The sequence below is a fragment of the Entamoeba histolytica genome, genomic scaffold (genome assembly GCF_000208925.1).
Source record: "Entamoeba histolytica HM-1:IMSS scf_1104750516361 genomic scaffold, whole genome shotgun sequence".
Lineage (NCBI taxonomy): Eukaryota > Evosea > Mastigamoebida > Endamoebidae > Entamoeba > Entamoeba histolytica.
In genome coordinates, this window is record NW_001914942.1 from 15,767 (window position 1) to 33,323 (window position 17,557).

General features: G+C 26.0%; 12 protein-coding genes across 12 annotated transcripts, besides 4 other annotated features; 9 read left to right on the forward strand and 3 right to left on the reverse strand.

Annotated features, from left to right (window-relative positions):
- Window positions 1-453: 453 nt before the first annotated feature.
- EHI_005920 (uncharacterized protein) lies at window positions 454-1,037 on the reverse strand (the record flags this gene model as incomplete). The annotated part of the gene is made up of 2 exons (XM_648324.1): window positions 454-749; window positions 806-1,037. 2 exons carry the CDS (start codon window positions 1,035-1,037, stop codon window positions 454-456), a joined length of 528 nt encoding a protein of 175 aa, XP_653416.1.
- A 282-nt stretch (window positions 1,038-1,319) lies between these two features.
- Window positions 1,320-1,949: a repeat region.
- Window positions 1,753-2,013: a repeat region.
- An 877-nt stretch (window positions 2,014-2,890) lies between these two features.
- Window positions 2,891-3,412, forward strand: EHI_005930 (uncharacterized protein; the record flags this gene model as incomplete). The annotated part of the gene is made up of 1 exon (XM_648325.1): window positions 2,891-3,412. The coding sequence occupies one exon, from the start codon at window positions 2,891-2,893 to the stop codon at window positions 3,410-3,412; it is 522 nt and encodes a 173-aa protein (XP_653417.1).
- A 62-nt stretch (window positions 3,413-3,474) lies between these two features.
- On the forward strand, window positions 3,475-4,131 carry EHI_005940 (uncharacterized protein; the record flags this gene model as incomplete). The annotated part of the gene is made up of 1 exon (XM_648326.1): window positions 3,475-4,131. The coding sequence occupies one exon, from the start codon at window positions 3,475-3,477 to the stop codon at window positions 4,129-4,131; it is 657 nt and encodes a 218-aa protein (XP_653418.1).
- A 207-nt stretch (window positions 4,132-4,338) lies between these two features.
- EHI_005950 (tubulin alpha chain, putative) lies at window positions 4,339-5,706 on the forward strand (the record flags this gene model as incomplete). Its single annotated transcript, XM_648327.1, has 1 exon — window positions 4,339-5,706. The coding sequence occupies one exon, from the start codon at window positions 4,339-4,341 to the stop codon at window positions 5,704-5,706; it is 1,368 nt and encodes a 455-aa protein (XP_653419.1).
- A 1,839-nt stretch (window positions 5,707-7,545) lies between these two features.
- Window positions 7,546-8,028, reverse strand: EHI_005960 (uncharacterized protein; the record flags this gene model as incomplete). The annotated part of the gene is made up of 2 exons (XM_648328.1): window positions 7,546-7,721; window positions 7,785-8,028. 2 exons carry the CDS (start codon window positions 8,026-8,028, stop codon window positions 7,546-7,548), a joined length of 420 nt encoding a protein of 139 aa, XP_653420.1.
- A 417-nt stretch (window positions 8,029-8,445) lies between these two features.
- Window positions 8,446-8,611: a repeat region.
- Window positions 8,595-8,786: a repeat region.
- Window positions 8,787-9,743: 957 nt separating this feature from the next.
- On the forward strand, window positions 9,744-10,082 carry EHI_005970 (uncharacterized protein; the record flags this gene model as incomplete). Its single annotated transcript, XM_648329.1, has 1 exon — window positions 9,744-10,082. One exon carries the CDS (start codon window positions 9,744-9,746, stop codon window positions 10,080-10,082), a length of 339 nt encoding a protein of 112 aa, XP_653421.1.
- A 163-nt stretch (window positions 10,083-10,245) lies between these two features.
- EHI_005980 (uncharacterized protein) lies at window positions 10,246-11,565 on the forward strand (the record flags this gene model as incomplete). Its single annotated transcript, XM_648330.2, has 2 exons — window positions 10,246-10,424; window positions 10,467-11,565. 2 exons carry the CDS (start codon window positions 10,246-10,248, stop codon window positions 11,563-11,565), a joined length of 1,278 nt encoding a protein of 425 aa, XP_653422.2.
- Window positions 11,566-11,859: 294 nt separating this feature from the next.
- On the forward strand, window positions 11,860-12,390 carry EHI_005990 (uncharacterized protein; the record flags this gene model as incomplete). Its single annotated transcript, XM_001913705.1, has 1 exon — window positions 11,860-12,390. The coding sequence occupies one exon, from the start codon at window positions 11,860-11,862 to the stop codon at window positions 12,388-12,390; it is 531 nt and encodes a 176-aa protein (XP_001913740.1).
- Window positions 12,391-12,506: 116 nt separating this feature from the next.
- Window positions 12,507-13,172, reverse strand: EHI_006000 (uncharacterized protein; the record flags this gene model as incomplete). Its single annotated transcript, XM_649265.2, has 1 exon — window positions 12,507-13,172. The coding sequence occupies one exon, from the start codon at window positions 13,170-13,172 to the stop codon at window positions 12,507-12,509; it is 666 nt and encodes a 221-aa protein (XP_654357.1).
- A 734-nt stretch (window positions 13,173-13,906) lies between these two features.
- On the forward strand, window positions 13,907-14,689 carry EHI_006010 (uncharacterized protein; the record flags this gene model as incomplete). Its single annotated transcript, XM_648556.2, has 1 exon — window positions 13,907-14,689. The coding sequence occupies one exon, from the start codon at window positions 13,907-13,909 to the stop codon at window positions 14,687-14,689; it is 783 nt and encodes a 260-aa protein (XP_653648.1).
- A 100-nt stretch (window positions 14,690-14,789) lies between these two features.
- EHI_006020 (uncharacterized protein) lies at window positions 14,790-15,841 on the forward strand (the record flags this gene model as incomplete). The annotated part of the gene is made up of 2 exons (XM_648333.2): window positions 14,790-15,557; window positions 15,728-15,841. 2 exons carry the CDS (start codon window positions 14,790-14,792, stop codon window positions 15,839-15,841), a joined length of 882 nt encoding a protein of 293 aa, XP_653425.2.
- A 230-nt stretch (window positions 15,842-16,071) lies between these two features.
- EHI_006030 (deoxyhypusine synthase, putative) lies at window positions 16,072-17,082 on the forward strand (the record flags this gene model as incomplete). The annotated part of the gene is made up of 1 exon (XM_648334.1): window positions 16,072-17,082. One exon carries the CDS (start codon window positions 16,072-16,074, stop codon window positions 17,080-17,082), a length of 1,011 nt encoding a protein of 336 aa, XP_653426.1.
- Window positions 17,083-17,557: the final 475 nt, after the last annotated feature.

Genomic DNA, 17,557 nt, shown 5'->3' on the forward strand with positions numbered 1-17,557 from the left:
TAAACTAATGTCAATAATATTCTATAAAGTTAAATTCTAAGAAGCATAAAATTAAATAAAATTTATTGTCTGTTGAATGTTGATTTATCAATAAGCATTAGTTAGTGTCAATGAATAAAATATTTTTAATAACAATTATTGTTTTTATATATATAAGAGATAGAAATAATAAACATTTTCTTTCTCTCCTTAAAGAGTTACAAGATAGAATATAATTTAAGTAAAGATAAAAAAGTAATTGTTTTATAATAAAAATAGATATAATTTGTTAATACAAAACAATATTTGGATATCAAATAAAATAATAAAGTTTTGTGTATGAAAATAAAATAATAATTTATATGTCTTTATTAGTTTTGTTTCATTACATCATAAAAGAGAAGAATATAAATTATGTAATTTAAATAACTTGAATATGATTCATAACCAGAAACAAAACAAATATAAAATAAATTAATTCATTGTTTTTAAAAAGTGATGAAGTGATTGATAAATAAGTTGTTTTTGTTTAATAGATAAATTGAATTCATAAAATATTGGTTTTAAAGGAGGGAATTTTGTAATGTATTTAACGTTTTTAGATTTGAACGTTAAAGCAAGATAAGTTTCTACTACAAAAATTTGGATTTGTTCATGAATTATTACATTGTTTAATACCTCTTTTGGAATAAATTCAACATTAGAATATGGAATAGATGTTGACTCTTTAATCAACTCAATTCCTTTGGACTGGTCAGCAATAATAGTAACTTTTAAATTTAATATTATGACTCTCTTTAAGACTGTTGTAAAAAATAAAACAAACCTTTATTAATTGAAGTTAAAAATTTATAAATTGAATACACAAAAAATCCTATTAAACACCACACTCCATAACTCAATAATTCCGTTCTAACTTGATACAAATACAAGACTAAAACACTAGCTACCAAAAGTAGACCACCAATTTTAAAAAATGAAATCTTCTTTGTTTTTTCCACTGAAATTTGAAGTGTTGTAATTGAAGGATTATTGATAGAAATATTTACGTCAGTCATTACTTTATTAGTTCCATTCTTCTTTTTAGAAAAAAGTTCTAACCCTATTTAAATAACACAACTCTTGTTATCAATTATTTCTTGTTAAATTTTTTTAGTTTAATATTTTTAATCTTTCTTATCTATTCAGTATTTATTTTTAAAATGTTAGAAAATAAATATATCAATTACAGTTTAATATGCTTCTTTGTTTTTCTTGTTTTTTGTTTGAGTTTTTGGAAGTATTAAGTCTTACAACGAATGATGTTATATTTTTTTACAGAATGTCCAATACTATAGAATAGATCCTTTTTCCAATGCAGGAAATACAACAAAATATTATTGTAACGATTATTGTATAATAACAATGTGTATTGTAAAGAAAAACACACAAGACATAGAAATCCAATCTCATATAATAAAAAATTAAATATCAATAGCAAGAAATATCAAAGAAATAATAATAAGGGTAAAAGAAATACCAAGGAAAAAGTGTTTAGAAGACGAAAGACACAAATAAAAACAAATAAAAAACAAGGAAAATACAATAATAATAAAGATTACACAAATATCAAATATAAATGATTAACAATAAATGATATACAAAGAAGAGTATGAAGAATAAAAAGTGAATAGAGTAAAGGAGAATATGAAGAAATACTCAAGAAGTAAGAAGATAAAAGAAAAAGATGGTATGATATTCAACAAGAAGTATATTCAATCAAAAGGAAAAAATAATTAAAAAACTAAAGAAGAGTTTAAAGAAAGAAGATATTAAAACGATTGAAGCAGAAATTAAAACCAAAACCAAAGAAGAAAGGATAGAAGAAGAAGAAATTAATAAAGAAGAAATTAACACACTTCAAAATCAAATTAAGAAAATAAAAAAAGACATTAAAGAATGTCAAATGAAGAAGAATGAAAAAGAGTGAACCATCTCAGAAGAAATGATGTAAAAAGGCAAAAAATAGTTAGAAAAGAAAATGAGAAAGAAATACTTATATTATTAAGAAAGTTAAGTAATTTATCAGCAACATAATAACATCAAGTTTTGAATTTATTAAGTACAATTTATTTAAGCTATTAAAACTAATCATAATTCAAGAATAAAATTCATTATTAATCAAAGTATATTCTTTTAGATTATTCATTATGAAATATAGTTAATGATATTGGAGTTAATACCCAATTCAACATTTGTTAACATACAACAACCAAACTATGGATATAGTAACACGACTGTTTATATAAAAATAGAATAGTTGTTAATAATAACCCAAAACAACTATTTGATGACTTTGATTTTAGCCATTAACCCAAATCTGTTAGTTCAAATTATATCACAAGACAATTAACAAGCTACTAGCAAGTAATAAACCACTTGTTGGAGGAAAATAAGAAATTGCCAAGACATGAAAATAAATAGATTTAGAAGCAAACCAAAATAATAAAATACAAAATAAATTTAACCACAAAAATACAACAAAACACAAATGAATATAAAAGAATATAAGGATAAGAAATAATATATAACAAAGTAATACACATAATTATAAGAATTTGAAGATTAATACACAAAAAATATAAATACCTAAAAAAGAATGAACAATAAAACAGAGATATGACTAACCACTTTAATAACATTTATAAATGCAAGAATTATTAATATCTGTTGTACGAAACTCTATTAATTTGATTTAAAGGTTTACTTTAAAAAATATGATTAAAAAATGAAAAATAACATAGAAATTGATTTATTTTATTTCATCTTATTATTAAAATTTGTTTTTGAATTATAAAATGTCTTATAAAACATTTTAATATTTTTTCATTAGATTGACTTAATGAATTAAATCTCTAAGTCAATAATCAAAATGAACAGAAAACGGGTAGTTACTGTAAATGACATTATTTACCAAAACTCTTTAAACACTTATTACCGTAACATAACACAATGGATAAATAATCATTTGACTCATTCAACTATTCTTATAACTCCATGTGAATATAATAAAATTCCTCAATTAAAAGATTTTCTCAACTTACTAAATCAAACAAACTCATTTTCCTTGAAAATGTGTCCGTTAAATAATTCTTTCAATTCACAAAATAGTTGTTCTTTTGATTCAATGAAAGAATGGATAATCATATCGTCTCAAATGCATAGCCTCTTTGGTAATGACTGGAAACGAAGTTATTTATTTTGTTATTGTGAAATTACTGTCGAGCAACTAATTTCATTAGTGTTGGAATACGCTAAGTGTGCTAAAATGCCTTTGATACTTGCAATGCCCCAAAACCAGATAACTGAAATTCAAACATCAAGTAAGAATATTACTCCTTTTCGACATACTATTTCGTTTCTTCAAGATAATATTTCTAATAATATATTATAAAAATTATTTTCTATAACTTATTTATTTTTTATAAATAAAAAAAGCAAACTTTGTATTTTAAAATGATCAATATCGAAGAAGTTGGCATTTGTGCAATTGTTTTAATTGTCATTGTTGGGATTATTCTTTTACTTACTCAGTACTACTCAACAAAAACACCTCATAGAGTTTCTGTATTTAACTGGTTTTGGAATCGACAGTCATATATACCAAATGAACCTTATTCAACACAACTCAGAAGGTATCCATCAGACTTTGATAGAAGTGTCAGTCTTAGTACGAACAGTCTTTATAATGACTATAACAAATATGCACCTCAAGTCACAAGAGAAACAATTCCAATTAGAAGAGACAATGACTACCAAGTAAGGTCTATGGAGAACGACGTGAGAACAAGACAATTTTCAAATGAAAACTTGATAGATATTGATAGTGAAGATCAGATGGAAGAAACTTCCGTCCATCATCCTTTAAATCCAGAACATCATTATCAGGAAGATTGGGTTTCAATTAACCAAGACATTGACAACCCACAGTCTAGAATGGATAGAAGTGAGATTTCAGGATTTCTTTATTCAAATGGTCAAAAACAAAACAAATATGATACTATACTTGAAGATGGGTTTACTCTAAACAACCAAAATACAACGCCCTATCGAAATTCATACCAACAACAGTATCAACAACCTTATTCTGGATATACTTATTTCCCTCATTAATTATCTGTTAACTTTAATAACCCATGATTATTTCTTTTCTATTTTTTATCTTGAAAAGTTTAAAATAATCTAATCAGCTCTAGTCATGAAAAAACTATTTGAAGGGAAAAAAATAAGTAAAATAATCTTATAAGAATCACATCATAATGATAATAAGATTTTAACTAGAACTTATAAACTATTAAATCTAAAAACCTAATCAGATCTATGCGTGAAGTGATTACTATTAATATTGGTCAAGCTGGATGTCAACTTGGAAATAAATGTTGGGAGTTATTTTGCCTTGAACATGGAATTCAACCAGATGGAACAGCCATTGCCAATTCTAATGAAAAAAGGTCAGTTATAACTGGAGGAATAGATACTGCTTATAATGCCTTTTTCCAAGAACTCCAAAATGGAAGACATGTTCCAAGAGCTATTTTTGTCGATACTGAACCTACTGTAATTGATGAAATTAAAACTGGAGAATATTCTGGACTTTATCATCCTGAACATTTAATTTGTGGTAAAGAAGATGCATCCTCTAATTTTGCTAAAGGAAAAACAGGATATGAACCATTACTAAATCAAACAATGGATGCTATTAGAAAAGCTACAGAAAATTGTACAGGATTACAAGGATTTTTCATTTATAATTCTGTTGGTGGAGGAACTGGAAGTGGTTTTACTGCAGCATTATGTGAGAAATTAGCAGACAAATATACAAAAAAGACTAAATTGAACACTGTTATTTGGCCATCACCAAAACTTTCTAGTGGAGTTGTTGAGCCATATAATGCTGTGTTAAATACTCATGCTATGATGAAATTTGTAAATTGTACTTTTATGGTTGATAATGAATCAATTTATAAAATATGTCAAAAACAATTAGGAGTTCATAGTCCATCATATTTCCATTTAAATCAATTAATTGCACAAGCCATGAGTTCTATTACTGCATCATTAAGATTTGAAGGTACATTAAATGTTGACTTAAATGAATTTCCAACTAATCTTGTTCCATTCCCAAGAGACCATTTTGCTATGATGTCATATGCACCAATTGTTACACCAGAAAAAGCTATTAGACAAACATTATCAGTTCAAGAACTTACATCATCATTATTTGATCCAAATAGTTTAATGATTCAATGTGATGATATTAATAAAGGTAAATTTATGAGTTGTTGTATGATGTATCGAGGAGATGTTTCATCACGTGAAGTTAATCTTGCTGTTAGTGGAATTAAGAAACAAAATACAGTTCCATTTGTTGGATGGTGTCCATGTTCATTTAAATGTGGTATTAATAGTCAACCAGCTACTGCTGTTCCTGGTAGTTCATATGCTTCTACTGCTAGAAGTGCATGTATGATTGCTAACCATACAGCTATGTGCCAAGTATTCCAAAAAGTAAATCAAAACTTTGATTTAATGTTTGGTAAAAGAGCCTTTGTTCATCATTATGTTGGAGAAGGAATGGAAGAAAATGAATTTACTGATGCACGACAAGACTTGTATGAACTAGAAGTAGATTATGCCAATCTTGCTCTTGACAACACAATTGAAGGAGAATCAATGACAGCACAATAAATTTAGACAAACCTTTCATTTAATTAAAATTTTATTGAAAAAATTTTTATCATATTTTTATAAAAAAAATAGATTCTGAAGTATATAAGAAACATGAATTTAAGACTTTATAGAATATTCATATTCAAGTTTTAAATATCTATTAGGACATTCCTCATCTGTCATTGGAGCAACTAGGTATTTTTGTTATTCTTTTACTGTTATAAAGTCTTAAAGAAGTTAATCATCTCTTTTCCTGTAACAAAGAATATATAATGACTTTGAGACTTGTCTTTAAAAAAAGAAAGAAAGGTGTCAATTCTTTCTTGACAAACCAAAGTCTATGAAAGTAAACACAAAAAACGACTTCTTGAATTCTTATAATGCCTCTAAAAATTATATTCTAAAGCTCTATATAATCCAGAACCAGTTAAGTTATAATCTATTACCTCTATACAACTTCTATTTTCAAAAATCTGTTTAGACAAATGAATTTCCTATAGTTCAAGATATGGTTTATCAAACATTCCAAACCTAGTTCCATAATTAATTTGAGGTAGCCAATAATTAAGAGTAAATGACTACAATGCAAAAATTTGTTATAATAACCTTCAAATCCTGTATCACCAACAGTTAACCAAATGAATTGAGGTAACTTAATTGGTAGGATGTAATTTGGGGTTTTGTTTTGCACATCTACAATTAGTTATTGACAAATTGATGTATGTGAATAAATACTACATACCTTACAATCATAGAATAATTACTACACGTTTTTGAACCTTCACAAATATTCACTTTGTAATAAGTTTTGATACATTGGTTTACATAACAAATATAATATTTTGGTTATAACCCACAATAAAAACTATAACAATTATCTTATTTGGCTTTACATTTAACCTATTACATACACTTTTACTAGGCATTGTTGTCGACAATCTTAACACATGATATACTAAAATCCATTATGTTGTAAAATACATTTATTAATGCATTAACCTTTGTTTAAAATACACACTTTAAAAGGAGCAATTAAACGAAAAAACATAGGACTCTTAATATTACAATACATCTAATTCTCCTTTATAAATAATAAAATAATCAGAAGATGAATGCCTTAACCAATAGTTGCTTCTTCACACAAACTAATAACAAGCGTAAAAGCAATTCACCTTATTTTCGTTTTGATAATATTATCTCATTTGTTTATTCATTTTAAAAAGTTCTTTTCTACAACTCTATCTCCTTCAAGTAATTTTTTTATTTGCTCTGCTAAAATCAGAATTTTGGTAAAAAAATTAAATTTACAACCAAAAGTCTTAAAAAAATAAAACTTCAAATATTCAATTCATTCTATCTTGCTTCAAATTCAACAGCTATTTCTTGTTAATATTCAATTGTATACTTTATGAACCAAATAAGAAAAGGAACAAACGTTCTGGAGTTCTCTTTTTATATAAAATTCTACATTGACATTGAGAACAACAAATATTACTTTCTTTTACTTTAAAAGAAGTTTCAGCTCCACATTCTTAATCATATTAATTTGAATTATTCATTACAGATTAACACTAATAAAATTAAAAACAAACTAGCACATATGTATTGGACACGAGCATTTCTTTGTGCATCATAGGTAATTCTATCACTCATTATGATTTATATATCTTAATTCAGATTTTAAACCCTTTTTTTTTTAATTTTAGAATTTCGTTTAGGTTTTCCTCATTGATTTTTCTTTAACTCAAAAAAAGAAAAGAAGAGATAGAAAATGATTGAATTTCTCATTTTTCCCCCTTTATAACAATATATTTGATAAAAAACAGAAACAATGTATCGTTAATTTCAATTAAATCATTATAATAAAATGAAAATTACCATTAGTACTGCTACAATGAATGACATGGAACTGGCACATACCTTAGTAATACCAGGAACTTCTGTATTTGCATCCTTTAAATCATAACCGTTATCACATGTTTTACATTCTGTAGAAGTACATTCATTACAATTAGTGAAAAAGCTATGACATTCTAATGATCAGTTTATATCTAACTAAATACCACCCACCAAACCAATAAAATATAAAAACAAACCCATACATACAAAGTTTGACACTTTTACATATCCTTCAATACATTGATCACATCCAATAGAGCCAAAAGTTTTACATCCAATAAATCGGCTTTTTTCAACACATAGTCCTGTTTGAGAAATAAAATAACCATTATTACATTCTTCACATTTGCTATCTGTTCCATTTACACATCTCATGCAATTAGAAACACCACACTGAGCAAAGGTAATAGCAATCAACAGTATTATAACTTCGAGTTTCATGTTTTAATTGACTGAGTTCTTTTCTTCAAAGAACTATTCACACTTTATCTTTTTTTTTCTTTTTTCTTCTATAGCTTTTAAGAATTTTCTTTTGCTTCTTTCTAGAATTTTTTTGTTTTTTGTTTTTAATTTTTTTGTTTTTGTATTTTTGTTATTTTGGGTTAAGTCTTCTTTCTGTTTGTTCGTCAGATAAAGTATTAATTTTTCTTTCTTTAGTATCAAGAGTTTCTTGATTAAATAATAATTAGTTTTATACAGTTTTGAAAGGATTGCTCTTAATGAAAATCATGTCTTGTTATAAATTCTATTCTAATTTATTATTATTTCACTAGATTCTATAATAAAATAACAAAATGATATATCATTTATTGTTTTATATATCATTTATTTTATTAATTTTTATTGTTATTGAACAACTTATTAAACTAATTAGAAAAATAATGTATTATTGTACAAGAGAAAATGAAATAGGAAATAACATATTAAATAGGTAGTATTGAAAGAAGGGAATATGGAGTTAGAATTAAAAAAAACATTATGTCATAAAATCAATGAAATAAAAATAGAAGAAATAAAAATTGAAATTGACATCATTAAATAAGGTAAAACCCATTTAATTAAAAACATGACGGATGTCATGGAATATTGCTTTTAGCACAATAAAAAATAATCATTAAAATATGTTAATAATAGTTCAAGAATGAGATTAGTATCAAATGAACAATAAACGATAGAAATAATTTTATTAATAATTAATTTCTTAATAATGATGGTTAGAACAAAACTATATTAGTAAAAATTAATAGTTAAAGTAAGCACAATTGAATGTATTACTATTTAAAACAATTTTCAATTGGTATTATTATGCTCAACGAAATGAAACAAGAATATAGTTTTATAGCTTTCTTTATTAGTAGAAAGCATTTACATCAAAATTTAAATACAGAACTTATAATATACAAGTGTTAATAGATAATAATAACTTCTTACATTATTTCAATAAATGAAATTGTTTCTATTATTTTTTAAGACACTATTTATGTTTCTATTTTGTTTTTTTTTTGTTATATTCTTCATTCTTTCATTTTAAAATATTTTATGTTTGATGACTTATAAATAATATTGATATTGTTTTTGTATTTTCAATTGAATCAATTGAAATTTGATTAATACCATTTCTTCTATTTTAATTTTATATTTTCATTCTCATAACAGGGAGTAAATTATCAGAATAGTTATCAAACCAAAGAAAGAATAAAATCAATAAATGAGTATAAACAAAATTAAACAAACAATAGAACATAACAAATAGTTTTCATACTGCTGTGGATTATTTTTATATTTTAAAAATATAAAATTGCTTTCAAATTAAGTTTCAATACAAACAAAAAGAATGTCAAAGAATTAAGAGAAAAAAAATAAATAAATTTAAAAATCTATTGTTCTAAATGAGTATTTTTAAAGTTGATTTTTTTTGGAAAAGAGATAATAATATACTCATAACAAAAAATACGATTATGTTTATGGAAAAAATAAATTATTATTTTTTGATGATTCAGAAGATTTGGAATAATATAAAAAACAAATCAAAAAAAACAACTCTATACATAAATAAAAAATAGAACAATTTATATTTAAAAAAGAAATAAATTATATAAATTATTTTTGATATTTAATGTAAAAATAATTTTAAGATTTATACTCAACTTGAAAAAATGGCTACTATTTCAGAAATTGCTGTAGAATATCATGGAGCTCACAAAGGAAATTGCTCTCAATCAGTTGCATATGGTTATTCTGAAGTAACAGGAAATAGAAAAGAGCTTATTGAACAATTATCTGGATGTGGAGGAGGAAGAGCCCCAGAAGGTTATTGTGGTGCTTTGTATGCAGCTATTCAAATTCTTGGAGAAGATAAAAAAGAGGCATGTATTTCCAAATTTAAAGAGTCAAGTAATGGATGTACTAAATGCAAAGAAATTAGAGGTGGTAATGTTATGCCATGCAGAGAGTGTGTTAGAACTGCTGCTAAATGCATTGAAGAATTGGCTTAATTTTATTCTTTTCTTTAAAATTCTTTTAATTTACATTTTCTCTTTTTGTTTAGAACTGACAAAAATCCATTTAATAAAAATTTTCATGTTGTGTTTTTTCTTGTTATTTGTATGTTGGGGGTCTGTAGTAAGACCATCCAAAATCGTAAAAAATAGTATTGTTATGAAATATTTCATTTTAACAGGGCAACCCCATGTTGAACTAATTGCAGACTTTGAAATGAAAGAACCAATCTCATCATTTTCTTTCTTCTTTTCAAACGAATTTTCAAGTCATCTTGGACCATTTTCATGTATTTTTGATAATGACAAAGAAAAAAGCATTGCATATGTTTTAGAACAGTTTGTTATATTTGATCTATTGATTAGGTATTAATTTAATAGGCTACTTGAAGAAGGAAATAAAAAAGAATTTGAGGTATTATTGCATGACTCAGATAAAGGAAAAATTGTATGTAATTTTGATATAGTTGGTGAATTACATGGAATAGGAGTTAAGTCTAGTATTAATGATCCCGATTTAATGCAATTTCGTGGAATAATTATGCCTCAATTATATAATCAAGCAAAAGAAGTTAATACATATATTTATTTATTAAAAAGAGATATTGTTGATATTCGTTGTGTTGTTAGTCCAAAAATTGATTTAACTCAAGTGCATTTCCATTTAATTAGTCCAAGTTCAAAAACAGAAATTCCTTTCCAAATTCAGTATTTTACAAATACTACAACAATAGAAGTTGAACAAATTATTGAACATGACTATATTAAATTTACTTCAAACCCTCATCTAGTCTCATTGAGAAAAGAGATAGATTTCATCAATATTTCTAACTTAGGTACATCCTTAAATGAATTTAATCTAAATGAGGTTCAAGCAAGTCATAATACTGTTTATGATTTCTTTCTTCATTTACCCCTATCAATTTCATCTTTTCATTTTTATGATTCTTCAGGAAATATTTCTACTTCTTCTTATTTCTGCTCTTCTTACACTTGCACATATAATCTCATAGGGAGATATCCTTTGCTAGGTAATTGGAAAGAGTCTTTTTCCATTTCTTATGAACAGTTAATTCCATTTAATTCAACATTTATTTTTCCAATAAGCCTAGCCTTAGAATCAATTTCTGTTCGTAACTATGAAGTTCATATTCACTTTCCTAATGGTATGAAAATAAAAAACGTAAAATGTGATGTTTATAATCTCTGTGATCATTTCAAATTTACTGTGCCATTCTTAAAGTATTGGACTTTTGATAATATCATCTTTCATTATAAAAATCTTGACATTACTTCATTTCACCAGATGATTTGGTTTGAATATGCATTAATAAAAGAAAGTCATGGATATTGGATTGTAGCATGTTTCTTCTTGATATCAATCTTTTTATTAATTTTCTTTATCATTTTAATAAAATTATTAGAACGAAATGAATGGAGAGATTGGATTTATGACAAGCTTATTAACAGAAAAAAATAATTAATTTCATTATGGATTCACTTATTATAAGTGTGTGTAAAGCTCTAGATGATTGTATTTGCCCATCTTCATCCCCAATACTATCATTTATTCAAACACGTTTGTTGCTTTTTTTAAATCGTTTCTTTTTAAAATTTTTATTAACAAAAAGCTCTTGGATGTGAAATTATTATTGAAGATAAAGGTTCAAATAAAAAACAATGCATCCATACTACTTTATCAAAGAATTCAATAGAGCCAACAATCAATGAGATTTCAGCTCGTTATTTAAGATTGCAAATACTCTCATTAAATATGAACGATCTTTCAAAACAACAATTTATTTCTAGCATATTTGAAATTGATGCAAGTTATTCATCAACCATAAACTCAACCACAGTTCAGATATTCACTACATGTCAGTCTCTTCCATTGAACCTCTTTTTATTTGTGGATAAAAAACCAATTATTGACATTGACGTCATAAATAAAATTATCACACAAATTATATCAACACCAATAGAGCCTCTTGTATTTTATGACAATCAATTTATTTCGCAATGTTCAGTACGTCCAATTGGTGCAATTATTATTGATTGCATAACTCTTAATTTTGAGGATATTCAAAATTGCTTCAAAAATACTTTTAAAGAACTTATTCACCATAGACAGATTGACCCTACCTTAACAGAAAAACTTACACTATCAATATCACAAATAATACAGTCAAGTCCAAACTATTCATTTAGTTATGAATGTAGCCTTTTATTAGGAAAAAATCCTACCTTAAATTTAAAAGCCCTCATTAACGGAGCATTATATGACGGTTATACTAAAATGAAATAGTGAGTCTGTCTAATAACACATCATACTCTATTCATATGCATTAATCATATTGTTTATTCTCTTATCTTTTATTACTTTTTTATTAAAAAACAACAAAGAATGATAAAAACAATAAATTAGAAGTTGAAAGAGAATTCATTTTGATTAATGATAAGTTCTCCATTACTTTGAAGAACATTGTTGAGTAAGATATGATTAATTTTAATTAAATCAACGATTAAATCATCAAATGAAATGACTTGATTTGAAGTATAAATTCCAGTGATATTTTCAAGTCTGTTAATTCCTGATTTTCCTTCTGTTGTTTTAGTTTCTAATTCAACTCCATATTCTCGAAGAATATCTTCCATTAAATGAATAACTTCGATCTTTTTATTGTTTTGATATCTCCGTATTGCTGTTTTCTCACTCACTCCTCGTTGAATGTCAAATAAATACATTTCATTACATCGTTTTTTAAGGAATGAATAAACATCTATTTTATCTTCTTCATGTTCAATTGAATTAATTCTGAAGAATTGTTCAGTTACACAACTTCTTCTAGTTGGTTTTTTAATAGTTATACGACACCATCTACTTAAAAGACAAATACAAAGTGTTTGTTGGAGTGTGAAATTGTTTCGAGCTTCTCTTGATGCTCTTAAAACAGGAATTCTTTTTTCAATAGGTGTCTTACATACTCTATTTTCATCACCATTAATTTTAATTTCAGGTGGAAGAGTATAATTTCTAATCCCTTGTTCTTTTGCTTCTTCGATTTCGAACTTAAATGGATTAAACATTATTTGCTTTTTTCAAGTTGATGGTGTTGTTAAGTATTATTAATCTCCTAAATTTCTTTCTTCTACTCCTTTTTACTTTTATCTTTCTTACTCTTGATCTTTTCGTTTTTGTTCTTTCATTTTATTCTCTTTCTTCATTTCTTTCTTGTTTTATTACCCTTTTAATTACTTTCCTTTATTCTTGTTATATTTCGTTTTTCTTTTCGGTGATTATTCTTAACCACTTTTCTCTTTCAAATGACATGTCTTCTCATCATTTATAACTTCTTTTTATGTTTCTTTTTCATTACTCTACTTTTCTTCTTCTTCATTTTCTTCTTATTCATGTAATTATAACTTCTTATTTTGTGAGTGTTTTATGTCATTATTTATTGTTTATTCAATGTAATAATACTATCCCTCTACAGAACGTTTGTGATACTTTCAACTCTTAATATTCATATAATTATTGAATGATTTACTTGTGTTGTGTTAATAAATGAATGTGTTTTACTTTATTCATGCATAATGGTTGTTTGGGATGAATGATAGTTGATACATATTCAATTAGCTGTTGTTTTTGTTCATAAATACATTCAAAACAAAATGGATATGACAAGGTGTAATGGTAATTAGAAGAGTGAAAAGATATGATAATGTGTTATGGTGTTAAAGAAAGAAGGAGGTTTAGATAAATACCATTGTTTTTAAGTTTAAGAAGAAAAGGAAAAATAAAAAAGAAACAGAAAAAACAAATGGAAGGGAAGAGAAAGAAGAAGGTATTGGCAGGAGGAAAGCAAAGTGGAATACTAAAAGCAAAAGAAGAAAGAAAACCAAAGAAAAGTGGAGGAAAGAAACAAGGGACATTGATAGAGTCGTTTGCAAATGATCTTGAAGGATCAAAGTTTAGATATATCAATGAACTACTCTATACATCACGTGGTGACCAAGCAAAACACTTATTTGAAGAAAAGCCAGAATTATTTGAAGAATACCATCAAGGGTATGCTAAACAAGTTGAGCATTGGCCTGTCAATCCATTAGATGCAATTATTGAATATATTAAAAAGAATAAAGAACTTCAACATATTGTTGATATGGGATGTGGAGAAGCACGACTATCACTTGAATGCCAAGACAGAACAGTAGAATCATTTGATCTATACAAAGCAAATGAACGAGTCAAAGTAGCAAATATCACAAAAGTACCCATTCAAAAAGGATGGAGTGATGCAGTTGTATTTTGTTTATCATTAATGGGAACAGACTTCCATTTATTCTTAAAAGAAGGGTTTCGCATATTAAAGCCTAATGGACTAATGATCATTGCAGAACCAATTAGTCGACTAAAATCAATTAAAGGGTTTATCAATGGAATTGAACAACTTGGATTTGTCACGATCAAAGAAGATGAAAACAATGTTTTTGTGATGTTAGTTTTTCGTAAAAATGCAAACAATTATGTGTTAAACCAAAATCAAATGGAAAAACTAAAGAAGAAAGTACATCTTTCACCTTGTCTTTACAAGAAAAGATAATATTTTTGATTGACTATTTTATGAGATATTTTTGTATCTTTTTTGATAAATTTGACATTTGAGAACTTCAAAAAATAGTTGATTTTTCTCCTCATTATTAATGACTCAAAAGATTGACTTACAAGATATCACTGACCCTATTATTAATAACTCATATGAAGAGAATATTTTTCGAGAATTAGATGGGAATCCTCATGACATGGAAGATGAAGAACAAACAAAGAATAAACCATTTAAAGAAGACTATTTTGATTATATGATTTATTCAGTGAGAGAACATTACAACAAAGCTAAAGTAATAATGTCTTATTCATTTAATACTGAAAAATTCTCTAAACCAGTTTTATTACTTATTTCAGGACTATTTATCTTTTTTGCCGTATCAAGTTCTACTATATTAACCATTGTTGGTATTGTTGACTCACAACACATTTTTGAACATTTATTCTTTGTTAAATTAACTCATTTAATAATATCCTCCCCATTTAACCGTACAATACCTTCTTATTCATCAATTAAATTATATCTAGTGATAGGGATATGTATTGTTATTAGTTTAACATCACTATATTTATTCCAGTCTATTCTCTCTTTTCCAATGCAGACCCTTGGGCAGTCTATGAAATTCATTCCAATAATTCTTCTTCGCCCATTATTTAGAATTCCACTCAAACAAAATGATTTAGTCATTGGAGTAATTACATTATCCACCATCTTTGTATTTGTGATTGTAAGTAATGCCAGTATAACCTCATTTATATTATTAATGTTATATATTACCTTTGATGCAATGACAATGGTTCTTCAATCAAAATACTTTACAATAGATGACTATTATGCTAAATTATTTTATCCATCTGCTTTTTCTGTTATAATATTCTTGATCCTTTCATTACTTCTTCAAAATGATTTGATAATTAGTCACTATTATCTCTGTATATTCAATTGTTTGTCTTCAGCAATGACTCAAATAACTAACCAAATACTAATGAAACATACCCGTGGAAAAATATGGATGAACACACTTCATGTTTTTAGACAATTTGTAAAACTATGTTATTCTTTTCTTTTTATTCAAAACTTAACATCCCTTCAATTCCTATCTTCAGTTCTTGTGTTTTTATGTTTGTTCCTCCACGGGGTGTCTTTTAAAATACCAAAAAGATTTAACCAACAAGACAGTATAACTTATACCTCTTAGTATTTTAATTTATTATCGTTTAATTCCAAAAAATATCAAAAGAGGTAAACATGAATGTTCTTGTTTTTTATTCTTAAACTAAACCCTTTTCTTACTTTCTTTTCAAATAATATCAAAAATCTTATCATATAACATCATCTATTTAAACCCTAAATCTTAGTAACAACTTTTTGAAAAGAAAATGTCCATCACTGGTGAAGAATTCGCTAAGGTAACTTCAAAAGTTCTTGGTGAATCAAAAGAATATAAAGGAGAGAAATGTATTGGATATGATTTTGATAATGGAGTTGACTTTAATAAAGTAATGGAAAAAATGAAATATACAGGATTTCAGGCTTTAAATCTTGGGCTATGTATAGAACAAGTCAATGAAATGAGAAAGAACCATGCAAAGATATTCCTTGGGATGTCTTCAAATATAGTTTCAAGCGGGTTAAGAGAAGTTATTCATTATTTAGTAAAGAATAAATTTGTTGATGCTATTGTAGTTACTGCAGGTGGAATTGAAGAAGACTTTATTAAAACAATGCACCCAACACTTCTTGGTGATTTCTATTTTAAAGGCAAAGAATTATATCCAAATGGATATAACAGAATAGGAAACTTAATTTTACCAAATTCTAATTATTGTGAATTTGAAGATTGGATGGATCCCTTACTCTTAGAATGTCTTAAGGAACAAAATGAACATGGAGTTCATTGGACACCATCAAAATTGGTTCATAAAATGGGAGAATCTATTAATAATGAAAGTTCAATTTATTATTGGGCTGCAAAAAATAATATTCCAGTATTTTCTCCAGCGATTACTGATGGAAGTATTGGTGATATGATCTTCTTCTTTAGTTATAAAAATGAAGGACTTGTTTTAGATCTTGTTCAAGATGTCATAAAAATAGATGAAATGGCTTTTAATGCTGAAAAAGTTGGATGTCTTTTAGTTGGTGCTGGTATTGCTAAACATCATATATTAAATGCAATGAAAAGAAGAGGGGGTTGTGATTATTGTGCTATGTTATCAACAAGTATTGAGTGTGATGCATCAGATGCTGGTTCAGAAATTGCTGCAGATAGAACAAAAGGTTTCTTTAAACCAGAATGTAATCCAGCTAAGGTTATTGGAGATGCCACTATTCTTTTACCACTTATTGTTGCTTCAACTTTTGCACAAAAAGAAGAACCTACTAAATAGATATATTCTAAGTGACTTCCTTTCATTTATTATCATTTTATAACTAAACTTTATTATTTAATTATTTTTTTTTTTGATAAGGTTGTAATACTTCAATAATAAATTAAAAAAGAGGTAATAAACTAAAAATAGGTTATGAAATACATTTTTTTTTCAATAATAATTGAGTAGGTTTACAAAGTCTAGAAATTGTTTAGATACCAGTGAATAACAAGTAAACATTTTATAAAAGAATCAACTAACTTGTATTAGTAAATTTTGTTTGTATTTTTTGATAAGAAATTCATGACATATTGAATAAAAACAAGATTTTAATAACTTAAGAGTAAATTAATTGCAGTATTAGAGGTTAAATAGACTATTTGGTAAATAGATATCATTTTAAATAAACAAAGGTATTTTATTATTACAAATAATTAAGAATAAAACTATTTTACAGAGTATAGATAAAAATCTATCTTATCTAGACAAGTAT